The sequence below is a fragment of the Castor canadensis genome, chromosome 14 (assembly GCF_047511655.1).
Source record: "Castor canadensis chromosome 14, mCasCan1.hap1v2, whole genome shotgun sequence".
Lineage (NCBI taxonomy): Eukaryota > Metazoa > Chordata > Mammalia > Rodentia > Castoridae > Castor > Castor canadensis.
In genome coordinates this window covers 648,869-660,515 of record NC_133399.1, presented here as the reverse complement: position 1 = coordinate 660,515, position 11,647 = coordinate 648,869, and the positions used below count along the sequence as shown (strand labels likewise).

Sequence of the window (11,647 nt, the reverse complement as noted above, 5' to 3'; positions counted from 1 at the left end):
GTCCCACAGGGAGCCCCCTTACAACAGGAACCCAGCCTCAGAAGTCCCCCTGAAACCTGGGAGTGATCACGGTCTCTGAGCCAGGTTGGAACCCTAGGGTCCCGTGCCAGGAGCCCCGTGGGCACTGAGGGGGGTGGGGACGTCCTTTTTTGGAACGGAGATTCATTGGCCAGGCCCTTCCTGGTTGCCGGGTGGCCAGGAAACCATCCAGGCCTCCGTTGCATGGATGTGGGGCGGGGGGCTTAACGGAACCTCGGTTGCCCCTCGGATTCACGATTGGGCCCGCCTCCAGGACGCGCCCCGCCCCCCGCTCCCCGCCGTACAGTACCCGGTCGTCCCCGCCCTCGGAGGTGTGGAGTTTTGTATCGACCACGCCCCGACGAGGGCGGAGCTTACACTGTCACACGCCCACATTGGGCGGGGTTTTGACTATCGCGCGCCCACGGAGGGCGGGGCTTTTATAGAGTATGCCTCGGTGGGCGGGGACTTCGCGTCGGTCCCGCCCCAAGTGGGGGCGGAGCTTGCGCCGGCCCCGCCCTCCACGCTCAGCACCAGGGCTCCGCGCGCCCCCCGGCCCAGCTGCGGCGCGTGACGCGGTTTGCGCGGCTCCGGCGGCCACTGCGGCGGCGGGGCCCAGGCGACCAGGGGACGGCGGCGGGCGAGCGGGCGCATGGCGACGACGGCGGGGAGCGCGGCGGGGCCGGCGGGGCCCGAGCCCATGCCGAGCTACGCGCAGCTGGTGCAGCGCGGCTGGGGCAGCGCGCTGGCGGCCGCGCGGGGCTGCGCGGACTGCGGCTGGGGGCTGGCGCGCCGCGGCCTGGCCGAGCACGCGCACCTGGCGCCGCCCGAGCTGCTGCTGCTGGCGCTCGGCGCGCTCGGCCTCACCGCGCTGCGCTCCGCGGCCACCGCGCGCCTCTTTCGGGTCAGTGCCACCCGCGGGGCCCGGGACGCGGGGACTCCGGGCTGGGGTGGGGGAGGAGGGGACACGGGAAGGTGCCCCAGGCGAGGGACCTGGGGCCGCCACGCGTGTGCTGACCTTCGTGGGGGGGGATGTTTGGGAGGGGTTGTCACTGGAATATGGGGGGGGCGGCCTGGAACCACCGCGCGGGATGAGAGGGTGCGGTGGATGCGGGGGTGTGGCCGGGCTCGGGCGATGAGCCCAGGACATGGGGGCCCTACTCGGGTTGGGTTTGGGGGACCCCACGCGGTGAGGGGCCGCACCCTGTTCTTCTGGGGACGAAGAAACCGAAGACAGGGACACGGGGAAGCCTGGCACACAGAGGCCGCCTGCGCCATGCCCCCCCCCCATCTTCCCCCCCCACACACACACTCTGGCGCCTTAGCTACTGCTATGGGCAAGTGCAAGTGACAGGAACTGCCTGGTGGTTCAGCGTCACCTTCCAGCCAGGGTTGGGCACCAAAGCCACCCCGGGGGTCTCTCTCCCTTGGAGGTGACATGGCTTGTGTCTTTGGGCCGGGACTGTTTCCAAGAGGCCTGACCTAATTGCTCAGTTTCTGGTGAGCATGAGGAGCGTGCTGCCCAGGTTGGAGAGTGGCAATCATGGCCACACCGTTGGCACGCGACCCCACTCCCTTCCCTGGGGAGGGGGTCTCTATGACAGGAGCCGGTGGTAAAGCGTTTGCACCACTCCTGTGGTTGCAAACACCCCCAGGGACTGGCTGGGGCCACCCCGCCCCAGTCTGACTGGAGGTGGTAGAGGGTGCGGGGACACAGTGCCCAGCGCCAACAAAGGGGCCTTTCTCTGCTGGCCGGGAAGAGGCTGGCTCTTGTTGGTTGTTGTCTGGCTGCCACTGTGCCCACCCTGTCTTTCCATCATCACCCACACGCCGGAGAGACCCCGGAACCCACCCTATTGTGCGGAGGGGAAGGCAGGTGTGAGGGGGCGGCTCCATGGTCACCTTGGTCCCCAGCTGGGTTGTGCGCCCCGCACGCTCCCGGTTTCCAGCTGGGAAGAGGAAGGCGCCGGGAGGGGGATGCAGGCTGCCAGGGAGGTGGGGTCTCCCCCTGCCTTCCCCAGGACGTGGGGAGAGGTAGCAAAGTCACGCACCCTGATTTTTGGAATCCTGCAAGACCAAGCTGTCCCATGGCAGGGCCCCCCCACCTCTGCCCCCCAGCCCGGGTGGGGTGCGTTCCCAGGTCCAGCCTCACCCTTCCCAAGAAATGGGCGGAGGGGCTGCCATTTTTCTAAGCTCATCTTCTTGGCAGCAGCCTGGTTGCCAGGGGTTACTGGAGCTGGCTCTGCCTGTCTCCAAGACAACCACTCCGGGGCTCCTCCAGCCCCCTCAGCCCTGGGGGAAGGGGCGGGGCTTGCTCTGAAGCCCCGCCCCTCGGGCACTTGAGGCCCCTCCCACTCTCTGACCCCTACCCTTCTAATTCCTCTGTGGCCACCCTCCCATTGCTACAAGTCTCTCTGTTCTCCCAGTGTCCCCTTAAGTCTCAGCTGGCCTCTGCTCTCACTGTGATCCCCCTTCACCATGTGCCCTCTCTGCCTCCAGCCCCTTCCGCCCTTCTTTGGTCTCCCCCAACTTCACGTGTCTTCCCCACACAGGCGCCATCTTCCCCAGCCCCTCCCCCGATCCCCCCCAGTTCCCCCTCCCGGGCTCCCCTCTTCTCTTCACAGCTCCCCAGTGAGGATCCAGCCTCCCATATTCCCTCAGAGGCTCCTATATTTCCCTTCATGGGTCGCCCCATGACACCCTCAGCCGCCATCGTGACCTGAGCACCCCCCCCCCGTCCCTCTCCCACAGGGTCCCCCGTCCTCTCCCCGGCAGGGCTGGACAGCTGGGTGCTAAGTTTAGCCCTTGGCAGCCACACATGGGCTCTGGTTACCCCAGGCGGTTATGATCGTGGGGGCCAGGCCTTCCCCAACACTTCCCGGCCTGGGGAGTCCCTGGGTCTCCGTTTCCCCACCCTGGAGGAGCAGCTCCTGGTCCCCGGTGCCAGTTGCCACCCACCGTCTCACCCACAGCCTCTGGCCAAGCGGTGCCACCTTCAGCCCAAAGATGCCGCCAAGCTGCCCGAGAGCGCCTGGAAGTTTCTGTTCTACCTGGGCTGCTGGAGCTACAGCGCCTACTTGCTGTTTGGCACTGACTACCCGTTCTTCCACGACCCGCCGTCCGCCTTCTATGGTAGGGGCCTGGGGGGCCGGGAGGGGGGACTCTGCTTGAAACACACGTGCACAGGTCACAGACCCCCCCATGGATGTCTTGATGTCAAGCCAGCCCCAAGATAAGAGTGGCCATAGGGTTCTGGAGCCAGGAAAGGGGGCGCCTACCGTATACCAGGCCCTGGAGGGGGACAGAGGAGGCCCATGGGCCAAGGTGAGAATCACAGGTGTCAATGACACGTGCAAAGGCCCTGGGGTACTCGAGGTGGCTTCTGGGCCCTTGTGGCGGGAGTTTGAGGATAGGATGGGATGGGGTTTGGGGTTGATAAAATGCCTCCTCTGGCTGCCTCTGGGGCAGTCACTCCCACGTAATAAGTGACTGCATCTGGTTGACTGGATTTGAAGTGGATGTCACCAAGGCTGGAGTCTGAGTGGACTGGACAAGAGGTGACACCAGCATCCTTCGTGTGACCTGTCCCCGGAGGCAGGGTGGCTTCTGAGATGCCAGTGTGGAAAACCCATCTGCGGTGGGGCCGGGGTTCTCTGTCCTGTGCTGACCGGCCGGGTGGACCATGTCACACATCAATGGCTGTGTGACAGGGACAGCCCGAGAGGGCCCCTGGTGGCTCCAAGCCAGTGCAGACATCCCATGCACATCCCTAGCGGGGCGGTGTCATCAGCCACCCAATATTCCTGTATACGGATGACCCGTGATTGGATTCAACATCTGGGGCCTGGAGTTGTGCATTTATTGAGCACCTAGTGTTTTCCTTTCTTTTGATAGTGCTGGGGATGGAACCTGTGTCTTTGCACATGCTAGGCAAATACCCTGCCGCTGAGCATCACCCCAGCTGAACTGCCGACTGTATACCAGGCTCTGTGCTCCACAGCTGGGGACCAGAGGCAGCATTGACCCCGTGGTGGGGGACACTGAGCACCAGTGTCTGTGAATAGGTGGGTCAGGGCTCAACAGTGACAAGGATGGCCCTGCTCAAGGTCACTTTGAATGTGGCACAGGCCAGGGCAAGGAGGGCAGTGGACACTGTAGGTGTGGGGGACGGGGTGGGCGGTGGCAGTCAGCATTGGGGCTGAGCTGGGGGCTGAAAGCACACCGACCCACCGTGGCTGGTCCTGACCATCTGTCCCAGGGGCCAACGTAGGGGGCCACAACTAGGACAGACATGACCCGAGAGAGGAGGTGACCACAGACGTGTGCAGAAAGCCGGCCGGTAGGGTCTGCTGCCCAACTGTGAGAGGTCAAGGGTGGGGACACGCTGGACTCTGTGATCCCAAGCAAGATGGTAACTGGCAGGGCTGGGTTTGGAAGAGGAATCTGGGGGAGGTGTGGTCTCACGCCTCGGTGGCTTTGGTGAGAGGTGGCCCTGGGAGTGTTGGCAAGGGCTGGGGTTGACAGTCACGCTCGGAAGTGGCCCGGTGTGGACGGTTGTGTGCCACCCGCCTCGACTGCAGACGTGGAGCTGGAGGAGGAACTCGGAGCTTGGGGACGGTGGGGGAGGGGACCTCCAGGGCTCAGCAGCGTGGTGTCTCCCTGGAACGCCACTGGGAGGTCCTTTGTCCCCTCTCCAGACCCCCACACCCCCTAAGGCCAACCTCAGGACAGCCCTGCCGGGCCTCAGAGGGAGCCCTGAGGTGACTGCCCTGTGGAAGAGGGCTCAGGCAGGCTGGTGACGGTCCAGAGGTTTAGGGTCCAGGGCCACACGGAGAGTGGGGAGGGTGACACTGGGTTAAAAACATCAACAAATGAACAATCCAGCATTTATGGCGTTTAGAGTGCTATTGCAACCCCCACCTCCGTGTCGTTCCAGGACATTTTCATCCTCCCTAAAGAGACCCTGTCCCCATCAGCTGCCCCCCATCCCCTCCCCCGGCTCTGGCACCCTGGCGGCCACCAATGAGTAGGATCATGGGGTAATTGTAGTTTTAGGGTTTTTTGTTTGGTTTTGTTTTGGAGGCACTGTGGTTTGAACTCAGGGCCTCATGCTTGTGAGGCTACCCTTTTTTGTGAAGGGTTTCTTTCAAGATAGGGTCTCGTGAACTATTTGCCCAGGCTGCCTTTGAACTGCATTCCTCCTGATCTCTGCCTCCTGAGTAGCTAGGATTACAGGCATGAGCCACTGGCTCCTGTCTTGCTCTGGTTATTTTGGAGATGGGGTCTCCTGAATTATTTGCCTGGCTTTGAACCACGATCCTCGCAATCTCAGTCTCCCAGGTAGCTGGGATTACAGTGTGACTGCAGAACCTGGCTGCCAGTCATTCTTTCTTTCTTTGCAGTTATCTTGGGCACATCTCTAGGAGTGGGATTGCTGGTCACACCGTGGTGTTTGTGTGTGCAGCCACCAAGGCCACCACAGAGAGAGTGGACAGATGACTGGCTAGGGGCAGGGCGTGCTGGGTGGGAGGCAAGGACGCCTAGACCATAGTGGAACAAGGTGGGAGGGGTGTCGCGTGCCTCCGTAGACGGAGGGCCGTCTGTGAGCTGGGGACACTGAGGCCAGGAGCAGGGGCCCCCAGTGGAGCCTAAAAGACTCTTTCTTTTGGGGTGGGGGTTGGACAGGGACAGCTGAGTGTGTGCGCCCTTGGCCTTCATATCTGGAGGCTCCTGAGGGCCGTGACCAAGGAGAGGAGGAGGCTGAAGTAGTGGGGAGCTGGCCCTGGGGGCGGGGGGTGGCAGTTGATGACGGTCACAGATGTGCCTTGAGGCGGGGAGGGGCGGGGCGAGGAAGGTTGGAAGAGGACATCCTGTGCTTAAGTGGACGTGGAGTTGGGGTTCTGCGGGGTGCGGGAGCCCAGGTTGCTGAGAAAACAGGAGCAGCGAGGAGGAGGCCAGGGAGGTGGCCATTGGGGACGTCCCCGGGGAATCTCTGGGAATGGGTAAAGAGCAGGGAGGATTGAGTAACAAGGTATCCACATCTGTGACTTTGGTGACAATGTTGCATTTGCTCCAAACTGCAGCGCTCTCAGCCCTGCTATAAAAAAATATATATATATTAATATAAAAATTGATGGATGGAGAACTGGGGACAGGGGCCTGCAGCCAGCACAGCTGTGCGGACACCTGCGTGCAGGGGACGTGGCCCATCGTGTCACGGGGTCACCGGGGGTCACCGGGAGGTCCCCACCTCCAGCTGTGAGGTCTGACTCTCCCCAGACTGGACTCCAGGCATGGCGGTGCCGTGGGACATCGCGACCGCCTACCTGCTGCAGGGAAGCTTCTACGGTCACTCCATCTACGCCACGCTCTACATGGACACCTGGCGTAAAGACTCCGTGGTCATGCTCGTCCACCACGTGGTCACCTTGGTCCTCATCGTCTCCTCCTACGCCTTCCGGTGAGAGCGGAGACAGGCAGCGGGGTGGGCGGTGGAGGGCACGGCGTGTGCAAAGGTGAATGGCGTGGAAAAGGCCACTGTGCCCCCAGCCACCCGCCCCGCCCCCAGGCCTCTGCCCGGACGGCACCCGTGACCGACTCACAGCCCACGAATCCTGCCATCTGGAACCCCCGTGGTAGCCAGGCGTGGAGCTGCGCGCCTGTCTTTCCGTGCACGTGGGAGGGGCCAGCCTGGGAGACACCGGGAGAAGTGTCCGACAGACAGAAAAGGAAAATAGCCGGGCGAGGTGGGGCTGGGAGGGACAGAGGTGGCCCTCAGATTTCTTAAGGGCCGACTGGGGACGCGGCAGCGGCCTTTTGGAGGTGTGCAGCTTGAAGCCATGTTTGGCTGAATGTGAAGCGGGGATTGTCGTCATGGCAGTGGTGTGCGGGGATGCGGGCGAGTGCGTAGGGTGTGGACACCGAGTGGTCCAGGCCCATGAGCCCAAGGGCGGCAGAGGGTCCGGGCTCACACACATGAGGAGGCCCCTTCCTGCCCACCAGGTACCACAACGTGGGGCTCCTCGTGCTCTTCCTGCACGACATCAGCGACGTGCAGCTGGAGTTCACCAAGCTCAACGTGTATTTCAAGGCCCGCGGCGGCTCCTACCGCCGGCTGCACGCCCTGGTGGCGGACCTGGGCTGCCTCAGCTTCTGCTTCAGCTGGTGAGGGGGCGGGGCTGCCAGGGGCGGGGCCTAGGGGAGTGGGAGGAGGTGGGGCTTAGGGGAGTGGGAGGAGCCAGGCTGGGAGGAGGTGGGGCTTAGGGGAGTGGGAGGAGCCAGGCTGGGAGGAGGTGGGGCTTAGGGGAGTGGGAGGAGCCAGGTGGGGAGGAGGTGGGGCCTAGGGAGTGGGAGGAGCCAGACAGGGGAGGAGGTGGGGCTTAGGGGAGTGGGAGGAGCCAGGAAGGGAAGGAGGTGGGGCCTAGGGAACTGGGAGGAGCCAGGTGGGGAGGGGGTGGGGCCTAGGGAACTGGGAGGAGCCAGGTGGGGAGGAGGTGGGGCCTAGGGAACTGGGAGGAGCCAGGTAGGGAGGAGGCGGGGCCTAGGGAGTGGGAGGAGGCAGACAGGGAAGGAGGCGGAGTGAGTGGGGCCTGAGGGAGAAGAGGAAGAGAGCTGAAGGGATGGAGTCAGAGGGGGCAGAGCAGGTGAGTTGTGGTCCTAGGCAGAGCAGGGGACGGAAGGATAGAGACACGGTGGAGTGGGTGGGGCCTGGAGGGAAAGGGGTGGGGCTAGGCAGAGAAGGGGGGGCCTGGCGAGCTGGGCAAGGGCTGGGCAGGAGGACAGTCAGAAATGGGTCTGAGCCGGGGGACCCGAGGCTGGGACTGTGCAGACACAGGTGAGTGGGACCCCATGGGGGCCGGGTGGGGCCGCTGTGTCCCCCTGACCTGCCCCTCCCCTGCAGGTTCTGGTTCCGCCTCTACTGGTTCCCACTCAAGGTCCTGTACGCCACGTGCCACACCAGCCTGATCTCGGTGCCCGACATCCCTTTCTACTTCTTCTTCAACGCGCTGCTGCTGCTGCTCACTGTCATGAACGTCTACTGGTTCCTGGTGAGTGCGGGGCCCAGGCCCAGGCCCGGGGGACAGGCCACCCGCGCACCGTCGGCCGAGTCCCACTCCGTGAGCTCTGATGTTCTGGGGCTGCGGCAGCAGCGGGTCCCCGGGGCCATGAGGGGTTGAAGGTGGCTTCCCGTCTCACCTGGGCCCTCCCCTCCCGCAGTACATCGTGGCCTTTGCCACCAAGGTGCTGACGGGCCAGCTGCGTGAGCTGAAAGACCTGCGTGAATACGACATGGTGGACACCCAGAGCCCCAAGCCCAGCAAGGCCGAGTGAGTGTGCAGGGCCCGCCCCGAGTCCCTTCCCTTTGCGATGGGCTGGCCTGGCGGCCGCGGCCACCAATGAGGGGACGGCCACTGGGCCGAGCCCGCGTCCACCTGCAGCAGACACCGCGGGGACGGGGACAGCGGGAAGGGTGCGGAGGGCTGGGGAGGGCGAGCTGCGCCTGAACCCCACGAGTGACCGCAGGCGCCTCAGGTGCAGTGGGGGACAGGTGGCCGCGGAGGGAGGCAGTCGGCCAGACTCCGTGACCGGGTCAGGATGGAGGCCGGAGGCTGAGGCAGGCCGTGGTGCCGGGGCCGGGCCTGCGGTTGCTCCCCGAAGATCGTGAGGTCCAGGGTAGCCTGGGCTGTACAGTGACACCCCGTCTCAAGACCAAGGGGCGTGGGGACAGAGCCCCAACGGGGGGACCTGACAGTAGGGCCAGGGACAGCTCTTACGACCACTCAAGTCAGTGGAAGCACTGAGTCCCCGCCAAGCCGGGCTCCGACAGAGGAAGCCTGAGAGAGGGTCACCCCCAGAGGGGTGCAGGGCAGGCCAGGGTGGCCATCGGGAGGCCATCACCATCGTCTGGCCACAGCCAGGACAAGAGTGGTGAGACAGGCCTGGAAGGGAGAGCCAGCAGGCTTGGTGTGGATGTAGATAACGCGGAAGTAAAAAATCAGAGATGACCCAAGACTCTTGGCTCAAACTGCTGCTTGCCGGGCAGGGCCGTGTGCACCTGTGGATGGGTCTCAACTGGGGGACAGGGACTTCCCGTGCAGCTGTCCCTTGAATGCAAGCCAGGGGTTCTGTAGAGATGGGTGAGGTCTCGCTAAGGAATCTTCCAGAACATGCTAGAAGCTTCCAGAGCAAGCAGTGACCAAAGACAATTCGGGAGGGAGGAGGAGCCATATCTGATCTGCCGGCAGATCACGTGAGCGTTCCTGTTTTTATTTATTTACTGTTTGGTGGTGGTGCATTTCTTCTGCAAACCTAAAAACTTCACAAATGGAAAACAAAGTCCTAAGAAGTGAAAAGTGGGGGGGCCACGCCTGTGACCCCAGCAATTTACAGTCAATCTCGTCCTCAAGTTGATGGGAACAGCTGGGGAGACCCAGTGAATGGAGGCTGTGAAGAAATGACCCAAGGCACGGTGGCGTTTGTAGTTGGGGACCACGGATGCTGGAGAATGACTCCGGCTGGCCGAGAACACGGGGTGCTGAGAACTTTCTGGAAGTGATGAGATAGGAAGGTGTCGGGCCCCACATTCATCCCAACAAAAATGGAGACCAGCAGGACACACCGTGCAAAAGCATCCTGACGACCCAGGGAGCAGGAGAACAGTGGAAGACACAGTCACCAAAGTGTCACCACAAGTGGCCACAGAGAACCAACAGTCAACCTGTGATTTTGTGCACAGTTTTCAAAATAATTACTCAGCCAGGCATGTTGGCTCACCCGTCGTCCCAGCTACTTGGGAGGCTGAGATGGGGAGGACACGGGTTTGAGGCCAGATAGTTCTCAAGACCCCATCTCCAAAGAGCCGGAGCAAAATGAACCAGCGGTGTGGCTGTGTAGTCCAGGCTGGCCTTGAACTCCTGGGTTCAAGTGATTCTCCTGCCTCAGCCTCCCAAGTAGCTGGGATGACAGGGGTGAGCCACCAGCGCCCGGCTGCACCCCACTTTTTTTGTTTTTTTGGTAGCCCTGGGGTTTGAACTCAGGGTGTCACACTTACCAGACAGGCGCGCTACGCCTGGAGCCACTCGCCAGCCCTTTTTTGTGAAGGGTTTTTCGAGACAGGGTCTCGAGAACTATTTCCCCAGGCTGGCTTCGAACCTCGATCCTCCTGATGTCTACCTCCTGAGTAGCCGGGATTACAGGCGTGAGCCACAGCGCCTGGTCTTAGCTAGCACTTCGGAACATCCAAGACCGACCCCCACGCCCACCTCTCTGGAGCTTTTTCCTGTTGACATCAATGGCAACTCCGGTCTCGAGTGACCTGGCAAGTCCCTGGGGAGCCCACCCTGCTCCTCTCCTTGCCCAGGAAGAAAGGCGTCTGTCCGCCCCATCGCTCTCTCTCTCTCTCTCTCTCTCTGTGGCTTCCACCCCGCTGGGTGGTGGGCTGAATCTGTAGGTGACAATCTGATGTCCCCTCGTTGCCGTCCTGCCTCCCCGAGTGGGAAATACTGACAGGGAAGGGACACTGCGAAGTTTGTGCAGAAAAGCAAACACGTCCGTCGGGAAGCTGGGGTAAGGGCAGCATGAGGTGGAGATGCCAATGGCGGAAAGTACAGGCACCCAGCCTGCTGCGGTGACACCCGCGGGCCCCAGCTACTCAGGATGTGAGCAAATCCCGGTTCCGCCCGCGGGGGCGGCGACTGGAAAGAAGTCGGAAGAAGCCATGATGCCGCCTCAAGTCTGAGCGGGGCCAGTGGCCCCGGGAAGAGGCCCGGGCTCTGGAGTTAAAGGACGTCCAGCTGCAGGTCAGGGTGACAAGAGAAGGAAAGCAGCTGAGCCAGGTGCGGTGGGGAGGTGGGGACACGTGCGGTGCCAGCAACTGGGGAAGTTGAGGCAGGACGGCTTGAGCCCAGGAGTTCAAGGCCAGCTACGCAGCGAGATCCGGTCTCCCAGCAGAACAAGCTAAAAAGTGGCCTAGAGCGAGGCTCTGACGGCAGAGACCGAGGGGTGACCCCCGCGGGGAAAGTGACCGCCACCAGTGCAGCAGCGGCCGGGGGGGGACCTCCCGCATCGCGTTCTTGGCAAACCTTTGAGACGTGCAAAGTAGACGTCTTGTTTCGGGGTTCACTCCATCTCAGGCGTGGAGTGAGCGCTTACCTTAGGCTTTGCGTCACCAGCAGCACCCCAAAAAGTAAGACATGGAGTGACAGGAACGGACGGGGAGGGACACTGCAGACAGGGAGGCGGCCGGGGGGACGCAGGGCAGGGCATGGGCCACAGGGGTTCTGGCCAGCCAGTGCTGCCTGAGTCGGGCCAGGGCAGGGACTGGCTTGTCACCCTGCCACGGCCTGGGGGGAGGGGTGCAGGGGGGGAGGGGCGGGGCGCGGGGCTCCCATGCTAATCTGCACCGGGTCTGGCCTGCAGGAAGCCGCTGAGGAATGGGCTGGTGAAGGACAAGCTCTTCTGACCCCCTCAACCCGCCCAACACGGCCCCGGGACTGGCCCCGCCCCCAGGGCTCTGACCACACCCCTGGAGGCCTGGCCCCGCCCCTCTGGATTGCAGCCACGCCCCCGGGGGAAACCTCGTCCAATCCCAGGACTCCGCTCCCGGCCCGATGACCCCCGCCCCCAAGGA

The 11,647-nt window shown here is 63.1% G+C and overlaps 2 protein-coding genes across 2 annotated transcripts in view; one reads left to right on the top strand and one right to left on the bottom strand.

Moving 5' to 3' along the window:
• LOC109686275 (microtubule-associated serine/threonine-protein kinase 3) overlaps nt 1–11,647 on the bottom strand; it is a gene marked incomplete in the record, with an annotated part of 381,278 nt that overhangs the window by 32,196 nt on the left and 337,435 nt on the right.
• Nucleotides 671–11,544, top strand: LOC141416517 (ceramide synthase 1). The gene is made up of 7 exons (XM_074053469.1): nt 671–922; nt 2,991–3,150; nt 6,298–6,478; nt 7,021–7,182; nt 7,919–8,066; nt 8,236–8,345; nt 11,437–11,544. The coding sequence occupies exons 1-7, from the start codon at nt 671–673 to the stop codon at nt 11,477–11,479; spliced, it is 1,056 nt and encodes a 351-aa protein (XP_073909570.1). The 3' UTR covers nt 11,480–11,544.

What these genes read in the sequence shown, in the direction of transcription:
- LOC141416517 (XM_074053469.1), top strand. Translation starts at nt 671, where the DNA reads ATGGCGACGACGGCGGGGAGCGCGGCGGGGCCGGCGGGGCCCGAGCCC. An exon ending in CTCAGCTTCTGCTTCAGCTG is followed by an intron (nt 7,183 to 7,918) that starts GTGAGGGGGCGG and finishes CCTCCCCTGCAG; the next exon opens with GTTCTGGTTCCGCCTCTACT. An exon ending in CCCAAGCCCAGCAAGGCCGA is followed by an intron (nt 8,346 to 11,436) that starts GTGAGTGTGCAG and finishes TCTGGCCTGCAG; the next exon opens with GAAGCCGCTGAGGAATGGGC.